This window comes from Centrocercus urophasianus, unplaced genomic scaffold (assembly GCF_019232065.1).
Source record: "Centrocercus urophasianus isolate 14NV4802_14NV808 unplaced genomic scaffold, USGS_Curo_1.0 seq_60, whole genome shotgun sequence".
Lineage (NCBI taxonomy): Eukaryota > Metazoa > Chordata > Aves > Galliformes > Phasianidae > Centrocercus > Centrocercus urophasianus.
In genome coordinates, this window is record NW_024885200.1 from 162,566 (window position 1) to 172,483 (window position 9,918).

Below are 9,918 nucleotides of genomic sequence, written 5' to 3' on the forward strand. Positions count from 1 at the left end.
TGCTACAGCCCTCTCAGCCTGTCCCATAGGAGAAGTGCTCCAGTCCCTTCAGCCTCTCCGTGGCCGTTTGCATACTCTCCATTTATGTCCTCTGACAAAAAGGACTTCCACTACCTCTGCAGGCTGGCATGCAGAGCTGTCTCCCATTGACACTGAGTGGTAACAGGGAAGGAGTCACGCAGCTGAATCATAGAATCATGAAGGTTGGAATAGACCGCTAAGATCACTGACTTCAGCCATTGACCCCACCGTGCCCACTGACCACATCCCTCAGTGACACATCTCTGCGTTTCTGGAATTCCTCCAGGGATGGTGACTGCACCACCTCCCTGGGCAGCCTGTGCCAGTGCATCACCATGCTTTCTGCAAAAAAATGTTTCCAAATATCCAGCCTGAACGTTCCCTGATGCACCATGAGAACTTCACCTCTCCTATCGCTAGACCTCTAAAGGTTGCCAGCCTCAGTGTCAGAGCCAAGGAGCAGATTTCAGTTCCGTGCCGTTGTGTTCTGCTTCCAACACCTCGCGGGCGGTGCTTAGCGGAGCCCCGCTCCCCTCCAGACCGCTTTCCACGGTAGTGCTAGGCTCCAGAGAGCATCCTGCGGCTCCTCGCACCGCAGCAAACCCCGACGGAGGCGGCCCCGCGGAGCCCCGGGGAAGCCCTTCCCGGAGGAGGGGCGGCCCCCAGCCCCGCCCGGCCCCGCCCCACCGCCTTCTACCCGCGGCGGGGCCGCGCGGGTGAAGAGTCGCTGCGGAGCGGGGCTGAGCTGAGCTGAGCTGCTGCTGCCGGGATGCTGTGCCCGGCCATGGACGGGCGGGCGGTGCTGATCCACGCGCTGCTGACGGCAGGTGCGGAGCTTGGGGTCCTGCTTCGGGGGGTCCCGGGAGCGGGCGAGGGGTGCGGTGCGTTCGGTCCCGTCTCGTCCTATCTCACCGCGCCTCGCTCCCCGCAGTGTGCTCGGCGGCAGTAGGCGGGTTCGGCCGCGACGGTCCGCACGGCGAGGCGCTTCACAACGAGGTGCTGCTGCATGAGGGCGGCGGCGTGGCGTCGGTCCCGGCCACGGCCCCGCTGCTGGGGGGCACCGCGGAGAAGGAGAGTGGCGGAGCGGCCTCGGGGGACGCGTTGAGCGAGTTGCCGAGAGGTACGTGTGGGCGGTGGGAGAGGGAGCGGGGGGGACTTGGGACTCGAGGGATTCCCGGGGGGCCCAGTGGAGCTGCCGGCGGAGCCGGGGCGCTGCAGCGAGGCCTCGGCCGGAGTGGGGAGCGGCTCCGGCGGCGGCCGCGGATCGCTGTGGGGAGCATTCGGGGCCGCGCGTCGGGCTCCGGTGGCCCTTCGCTCCGCGCCGGAGGTCTCGAGCGCTCCCGGGTGAGGCGAGCGGCGGTCCGAGCTCGGCCCGGGAGGGGAGAGCCGTGCCGGGGCAGCCCCGGGTCGGTGGTGGGCCGGAACCGCTTTCCTGAGCGCGACCCCGGCGGCGGGGGGGACCGCCGTGACTCAGCGCCGCCCACGCGCGGCTGCTTTTTATGCCCGGGGTTCGTCAGCGAAGAGTCTCGGCCGGGGTGCCGGGGGCGCCGCCCGGCTGTAGAGCGCTCCGAGCGGCCGCGCTCGGCTCCTCTCCCCTGGGTTGGGGGCGGGGAGCGTCCTGGTGGCTGCATGCGGGTGGGGGGAGCCGCGTCTGTCCGGCCCGGAGCTCGGTAACCCGGCACCTGGCGGAGTGCGCTCAGCCCCGAGTGGGTCACCCTCGCCTCGCTCTGCCCTATTCCCTCCTTGTCGACTCTGTGAGCTCTGCCGAGCTGAGCTGAGCTGAGCCTCTCACGAAGGAGACCCGGCCCTGCGAAGTGCTGGGGGATCTCACCCTACCCTTTGAGGGGGCAGTGTGGAAGTGAGGGGAATCGAGGTGGTCTTTTCCACGCATCCCAGCAGGCTCGTGCTGGTGGCTTAGAGGGCAGCAGTAGTCTTGTGGAGCACTCCCTCAGCACCTCTAATTGATCTACAGACGAACAAGATGTTGAAGTTCCCTTCCAACCCCCTACTGCAGCCCCCCTGGACCCAAAGCACCAACGATGCTGTTGGTATCTGCCTACGTGCCTTGGCCTGGGGCAGTCTTCCCACCTCTGACTTCCAACACAGGGCAGAGCAGGGATGGGGATGATGACAGCAGAGGCCCTCTGTGGGGTGTCTGGGGGTGAGAGGGTGAGCCCTAGAAGAGCTGCCTGCAGCCTGGAACCTCCCCTGTGCTTGGGGATTTCTCCAAGCCCCGGTTTCCTGGTGTATCGGTTTCCTCCTTCATCCTTGAAGGATGTTGAAATTGCGCAATGACTTCCTAGACGTGCGGATGGAGTTCTGCAGCACGAGAGGCTGTGCGTGGAGAGGAGGAGCTTGCTGAGGGCTCACTGTGCGAGGGATCTGCTGGGCAGGAGCGTGGAACCAGCTGGTTTGATGTACTGCCCGCTGCCCTGTGTCCCCTCCCCAGCTAGCACAGCACTCAGCTCCTGTTCCCACAGTGTCACTGTGGTTACTGAGCACTGTGCTTAGGGAGAGCTGAGCAGTCCCTGTCCAAGCAGCAGATGCCCTTTGCTGTGGGCACCCTGTGAGGCTGTGTGAGGAGCTTGCTTCTGGCACCTACTCATCTAAAGTTATTCTAGTATGTTGCTGGTTTGCCTCGTGTCTGTAGGGAGTGTGCAAGGAACTTGGTGCTCCAGTTCCCACCAGCCTGGCAGGGAGCTGGCCTCGGACCAAACCCCACCAGCTTCTGCCCTGCAATTAAAGAATACCTCTGCAGTTTGTAGGAATGCTTCCTTTGCTGTCTGCTTGGTTTTGCAAAACCAAAAATTGACCTGGGTTTGCCCTTTTAATCCTGCTCTTGTCCTGTGGGCAAGCATGGTTGTAACCACAGGAAGGAGCATCCCTCAGGGCCATGAATGGGCTCTTATAAAAGGCCAGGGAAATAAAAGCAAGATAACAGCACAATTAGCAATATTTTTTTTGTGTGTGTCTCTGTCTGTGTTCAGTGGAAACTGGTAGGCATAATGGTAGCATTTGAGATGCATAAAGCTCTGTCTTTACCCTGGTTTCTTGATTACTTGCTCCTTTATTTCCTTTAGAATTATTTGTATGAATCAGAAAGGCCATGATATTTGTGAAAATCTGGAAAGATGGAAAAACCTCTGCTTGGGGGCAGACAGAACAAAAGGCTGCGCAAATGCCAGGGTTGAGTTGGCCACAGCCACTGAGGCTGTGCTGCTTTGCCTTGTCTTTAAATGACGAACTGAGGTGACCGATGTTTTCTCCTTTTGAAATTGTTTTTCAGTTGCCTTCCTGTCAAAGCCTCAAGGCCCAGTTACTCCCAGGAAGAAGGGGAATGGGAATAAAAGAAGAAAAGGAAAAGGCTTGGGGAAGAAGAGAGACCCATGCCTGAGGAAGTACAAGGATTTCTGCATTCATGGTGAATGCAAATACATCAGAGAGCTGGGTGCTCCATCCTGCATGTGAGTGAGTGCTGCGTGCCAGGGAAGCCTTGTCATTGTTTCTTGAATTCTCCAGGCAGCGCAAAGGAAGAGTGCAGGGGATATTTTTAGTGCTCGTTCCCCATTTGTGCAGGGATTGCTCTGACTCCGTGTCCTCTCTGCACACTGTGCAGCTGGAAGAGCACTGAGAAATTTTGGCCTGGATTTGCTCCTTCAAGCAACCTTGGCTTTGCCAAAGTCCATCTGTCCTTAGGGCAGAGGCTCCAGCACCCCTTGCCTGCAGGGTGTCAGTCCATCAGCTCAGCAGAGGCTGTGGATTTTGGAGGAGGCAAAATCGCTGTGGGGCCAAGTTGCTGGCAGGTGCCTGGAGGTTGACTTCCCTTCAGCTGTAGTTAGGCCCAGAGAAGTCACTGAGCTCCTGAGCAGGCAGGATGGAGGCAGCTGCTTGGGGGATGCCCTGACAAAGCTGTGTGCTGATGGCCCTCTAGCCCTGAGGGGTGGGACTGTGTCTGCACAAGGGTGTGCGTGTTCTCTGTCGAACCCTGTGAGGGGTACAGGTGGTGAGCAGGAATTGGAGGAGGCAAGCAGAGAGGAGAAATAGTTTGCTTGCTGCTGGGCACCTGGACCCAGCACTGCTGCCTCGGGAAGTGGCCGAGGGTGTGCGCCTGATCCCTGCTGACGTGGGCAGAGGTTGAGCTGGCGGATATAAGAGGCTTTGTTCTTTGCTATCAATCCCCTGAGCCACCCAGCCTGGAGCCCAGGGAAGATAATAACTCCCTGGCTTACAGTGCCCAGCAGCTCTCACGCCTGGTGGTTTGTGGGGATCAGGGTCTACACAGCTCTGTGAACCGCTTAGATTTCTGTGCCTGGAGGCCATCAGAAAGTTGTTGGTCGGCCCTTCAACAGAGCTCTCAGGACAACTCCAGGATCAGCTGGGCCTCCTGTCCCACTGTGAGCCAGGCAGCAGCACCAGTGCACGTGGGGCTGGGGCAACCACATCCTCTTCCTTCCTAGTGTTCCCTTGGTTCCAGAGGCCAAAGGGGGATGTGTAGAGATATGCAGATGTTAGGGATATTCCACCCTTGGTGCTGGCATCAGCCAACGTCTGGGCTGTCCTTAGAGAAAACAGCCCCATCCCTTCCGTAACAAGGCCTCGTGTCTGTGACTGGTGTCAGATTGTGCCTGTTTGCCTGGCCAGTCTCTTGGTGGCCGGAGCACACAGTTCACAGCTGGTTTCAGTTGTGTCATCTCAGGCTCTTCTCAATGTCTGTTCCCTCTGGCAGGTCCTGGGGCTGAGGCTGGCTTCTGCTGAGTGGAGTGCTGGGGGCACGGCGCCCAGCTATTCTGCATGTGCGGGAGTGTTGGCATGCAGTGGTGTTAAGAAGCCCTGGTGCTGTGCCCCAGGCAGCACAACTGGATGTAGGGAGGTGCTGACGTTGCTTGGCACTGCACAGCATTGGTGGTGCTGGGTGCATCCAGCTGGTCACACTGGCATGCCTTGGCCCACAGGGAGGGCTTGGGTGGCTGCCCCACAGCTCTGATGAGGTTCATTATTTCTGGTATGTGAGCAACCTCCCACCTGCCTGTTGGCTAAGAGCAGGGGAAACCCTGCTCCAAGCAAAGCACTGAGCACTAGGCTTTCCTCTCCCACAGGCTGCAACCTGACTCACACAGCCCACTGCTGTGTGCTCCAGAAACCTGCTTATGAAAGCCTGCTGGGTTCTCCTGTGTCCCTACTGTCTGTCCCTCTGAGACTTAAGCTGGCCTTGCCAGGAGTCTTTATGTGATGCTTGGTGTATGGATGCAGAAGCAGCAGAACTTTCCAGTACCAGGAAGCAGTGGTGCCACCAGATGTGAAAGTTCAGGGTAGGGTCTGTGGGGAATGGGCAGGGTGCTAGTGAGGGCTGAACAGAGGCAGCTTTCTTTGTGCTTAGGTGTAAGGGAACCAACATCCCACTGGCCAACAACATTCTTAAAATCTGTTCTTTTCCCCCAGATGCCAGCCAGGATATCACGGAGAGAGATGCCATGGCCTCTTGCTGCCTGTAGAGCATCCCCCAAGCACGTATGACCACACCACAGCGCTCGCTGTTGTTGCAGTGGTCCTGTCCTCGCTGTGCCTCATCATCATCACAGCCTTGTTGATGTTCAGGTGGGTGGAATGGGGCTGTGCTGCTAGAACCATGTCCCCAGGAAGGCTGCATGTAGGAGCGGTGGGGGCAGCTGCTCCACTCTCTGAGCATCTCTGCTTGGCCTCACAGGTGTCACAAAAGGGGTGTCTACGATGTAGAAAATGAAGAAAAAATAAAGCTGGGCATCACTGTGAATCACTGAAGATGCCAGATGCTGGTGAGGTGAGCCCTTGCTGGGCGTGGGGCTGCGGTGGGGCTGCGGGTACTGCTGCGTGCTGGGAGCTCTGCTTGTTTTGCTGGCTGGGACCAATGTGTGATCCTGTTCCAGAGCCAGGCACGAGCTTGATGTGTTTGGTGGCCTGAGAGCCCAGGCTGTCCTGCTTGGGCCCAGCCATCTTTGCTTCTCATTCAAACCCCTTTCCTTTGATATTCCTGACCTTTCATTATCTAAATGGAGCTACAATAAAATAAGGAACAGTCTCTTTGGCAATGTCTGTGGTGATAGAACAAGGGGAAATGACTTCAAGCTCAGAGAGGGGAGACAGGTTAGATTTAAGGAAAACGTCTTTTACAGTGATGGTGGTGCCCAGTGACGTGGTTGATGCCACATCCCTGGAAACTTTCAAGACAAGGCTGGATCAGACCCTGGGCAAACTGATGTCCCTGTGCATTGCAGTTAGACTAGATGGCCTTCAGAGGTTCCTTCCAATTCTGAGGATTCTGTGATTCTCTTGCCGCTGCCTTTACGTCCCTCCTTGTCCTGTTGCTGCATGGTTTGGTGACATTTAGCAGTAGTGAAACTGCTTTCCCTGCCTTCCCCGCTGCCCCCCCTGCAATTTGTTCTGTACCCTCTGTCTGATCCACTGAGTCATTTCCCCTCCTTAGATATTGCCTCTATTTATATACATATATAAAAAGCTTCCTTTTCCCTCCCACTTGTTCTTTGCTCATTACTTGCTCCAACGTAATGCCTTGCAGCTGGGTCTGGGAGTGCCCCATGGTGTTTCTCTGCCACTGTGGCTGGGTGTGCTCTTCCCATGTGGCAGTGGTCACCGGGTGCTGGGGTGCCACCAGCCTCGGCTCTGCTCCAAATCCTACGTGTTAGATGATGCGCTAAGTGCATATTCAGACTGTGACCATTTCCTTGATGCTGTGTTTCAGGGCTCGGCACTGATGCAGTTCTACCTCCTGGAAGATGCGAGCCGCAGAGCCAGCGCCGTCCCTGGGACCCTGCAGCACAGCGGGACAGAGCCGCTTTGGGGCTGGCCAGGCAGCGGTGCCACTGCAGGGAGCTTCATCGACCTCCGGGTGGAGGAGGCTGGGAGCAGTGCTCTCGGGCAGGCTCTGAGCAGAGCCGGCTGCGTAGGGCTCTCCAGAGGCTTGGGGCTGCCCGCTGCAGTGCATGCAGGGGAACAAACTGTGAAAGGCTTGGAGAGCAGGCTCGAGGCTTCCGTAGGTGCAGGAGGGGTGGGAGGGTAACAACTATTTAACAAGAGAATGTTCCTTTTAAATTATATATTTATTTTAGATAAATTGTACATACTATTTATATTTATTGGAGGTCTGTCTCTGCACCCTTTGTGTAAGCCAAGATGACCCTTGTGTGGGTCAGACCTCCTTTATTTTTTAAGTGCAATGTAATATTCTAATAAATAACTTTGTAACAAACACTTGAGTTGTTGATTTAAGAGATGTGGGAAGGCGTCAGGTCTCCCAAGGCTGCAGGTGACAACTGGCCCATTCTGGTGGGGTACTGAAACCACCCAGGAGCATCTGTGGAACAGTGGTGCAGATATCAAGCCTGCTGGCCTTGGGGTGCAGCAGGGCAGCTCCTGTTGGGGCACCCCTAGGGGGAATGGGTTATGAGGAGTGTGGTCTGCCCTGCCCCTTGGAGCTGCAGCTGTGTCAGCCCCACGTGTGTTCTTGTACCTTGGCTGGCTCATGAATGGGTGTGATTCTTGGGTACCTGCAGATGAAGCAAAGCTTCATTAAGTTCAGCCACTCTAATCTAAATTCAATGCATGCAGGAACTGTTAGTAGTTTTTAGCCAGCATTTGGCTGGAGATGCTGAGTTGGAAGTCATAGCTGCTCTGTAGGAGCTGCTGGGTGAACTGAGGGCTGTAGTCACTCATATCATTTTGGAGTGCGATTCAGAGTCCATTTCTGATTCTGCTGTATAAAAGACTCACAAATTTATTGTACATCTTCCTTGGCCTTGTATGGGAGGAGCAGAGAGATGTGAAGCAGACAAAAATGGCTATCCCACTGCAGAAAATCTGCTTTCCTCCTGGTCATTTTGCTTTTGTAGATATCAAACTTTAATTTCCAAAAGGGAATGCTAAGTTATGTTCATGCCCCTACAATGTGTGCTAAAGTAAAGACAGTAAGTAGTCTGTAAAAGGTTTGTGTTTTGGACAAGTTTAGCCCAAACTTAGCTCTGGCAATGCATGGAATAATCTCTACGCTCAGCTGCTGCCTGGAGAAGGGATTGTGGGTTGCTTAGGAAGTGACTTTACATGTTCAAATCTCTCGTGCAGCTGGTAAGGCAAAACCTGGGTGTGGGTAGGGGGAATGAAGCAATGCCTGGGCTCTGCAGAGCTTCCCAGGACAGGGGGATTAAAGTGCACAATTGTGGCAAATGGGAAGTGGGTTTTTAGCAGGGTGTATCTGTGTGCATTATCACCTGGAGAGCAAAAGCCCCTGGCAGCTGCAGGAAGCCAAGTTACTAGCTCTGCCTTGCACAAACCTTAATGCTGGTTTAACAAGATTCTCAACTTCGGTCCTTTTCAACGTCTGTTAAATAACTAACCTCTTCAGTTACTGAGCAGGAGGCCCTTTTGTTAAGCCTCACCTTGCTGTACCTCAGCCTTTCTGCACTGCTCCTGCACCCTGCCTCCAGCCCGGAGCACTGTCCTGCTACTCCTTGTGGGCAGCTCTGCTTGACCCAGGCTGGCAGCATTGAAAATAGCCTAGCTGGAATGTTTTTCTGTATACGGCTGGAATTTTTGTGTTGATTTTTGCTCTGTATGGGAAGGCGTGAGGAGGAGGTGTAGGAGTCTGAGTGAAAGCCTTTGCAAACCCCAGCTGGGTGAACAGCAGAAATTGCTGACTGGGGGTGAGCAGGCTCAGAGTGCTCTGCACAGGGAGGAGGGAAGCACAAGGGATGCACGACTGCTGCTGCGGTCCTGTCTGTGATGGCACCAAGGCAGTCACTGTCTAGGGGCAGCAAGCTGAGGGACAGTGTCCCAGCCCTGGACCTCCTCATGTGGATGAGACTGGGAGTAGTGGGGGTGCTCCCTGTGGTGGTAGCTCTGAGAGCCATGAGGCCATGTCAACACTGCTATTCTACCCTGAGCCCTGCTGCCCTCTACATGTCTGCCATGCAGGCCTGCATCCTGGTCTGTGGGGCAAGCAGGGATGTCCAGATACCAGGGATGGTAATCTAACAGGACAGGAAATGGGAACATATTTGAAAGTGTAGAGTGGGAAGATGGCTATATCTGCCTCTGGGCTGGGAAAGGACAGGAGTTCTGTGGATACCCAGAAAGGTCAGGGATGAGGCCCCGTGGAACAGCTCTGGCTGCACTGTGGCACCATGGCAGCATTTCTGTCACCATCTGTGCCACCATTGGGTCCTGCTGAGCCCCAGGCACGGTGCAGGGAAGGTGAGCCATGCAGCAGAGGCCTGTTGGCAATTCTGCAGGAATTCACTCAGGCCTCTTACTTCAGCAGCTGGGCCTGGCTGCACACCAGGGTCTCAGTGGTGAGGCCTCTGGGTGCCTGCCCCTGCTCCCCCAGCCCTGGACCCAGGATTACAGGCAGGTGCCTGGAGCAAGATACTGAGCCCTGTCACCCAGCCTGCCTCCCTCAGCTACTCCGTCCCACTGCTGGCACTCTTTGTGCCCCAGCACAGAGCCCTGCGACCTGCAGCACACTTCCTCCTCCATGAGCACTGGCTGTTCTCCAGAGCGAGGCTCACAGGCAAGCAAAATCCCACCTTTGGATTTAATTTAAAAACAAACAAGCAAGAAAAAACAAACCCAAACCAACACAGTGTGTTACAGCAGCCTGTTTGACAACCAAGCGCCTCTGGCCTGTGCAGAGCACCTCACAGCTGCAATCCGCACCACCGCCCTGGCAGCGGGCGGGAGCAGAAGAGCTGCAGCACTGCAGGAGCATGGCTCAGACTGCGCTTCTGAGGGAGGCAGCCAAGGAGAAACACCAAAAGCTGTCCTTGCTTTCTCCCTCTGGGAATAGTCACAGCCCTACAATTGGTTCCATTCCTTCCAGAGGAGGACCACTCATGGGATGCTCTGGGGGCT

At 56.0% G+C, this 9,918-nt stretch overlaps 1 protein-coding gene across 1 annotated transcript; it reads left to right on the forward strand.

The window, feature by feature from the left end:
- The first annotated feature begins 805 nt into the window (after window positions 1-805).
- Window positions 806-7,264, forward strand: HBEGF (heparin binding EGF like growth factor). The gene is made up of 6 exons (XM_042836439.1): window positions 806-848; window positions 953-1,141; window positions 3,308-3,485; window positions 5,461-5,616; window positions 5,726-5,818; window positions 6,758-7,264. Exons 1-5 carry the CDS (start codon window positions 806-808, stop codon window positions 5,796-5,798), a joined length of 639 nt encoding a protein of 212 aa, XP_042692373.1. The 3' UTR covers window positions 5,799-5,818; window positions 6,758-7,264.
- The last annotated feature ends 2,654 nt before the right edge of the window (window positions 7,265-9,918 follow it).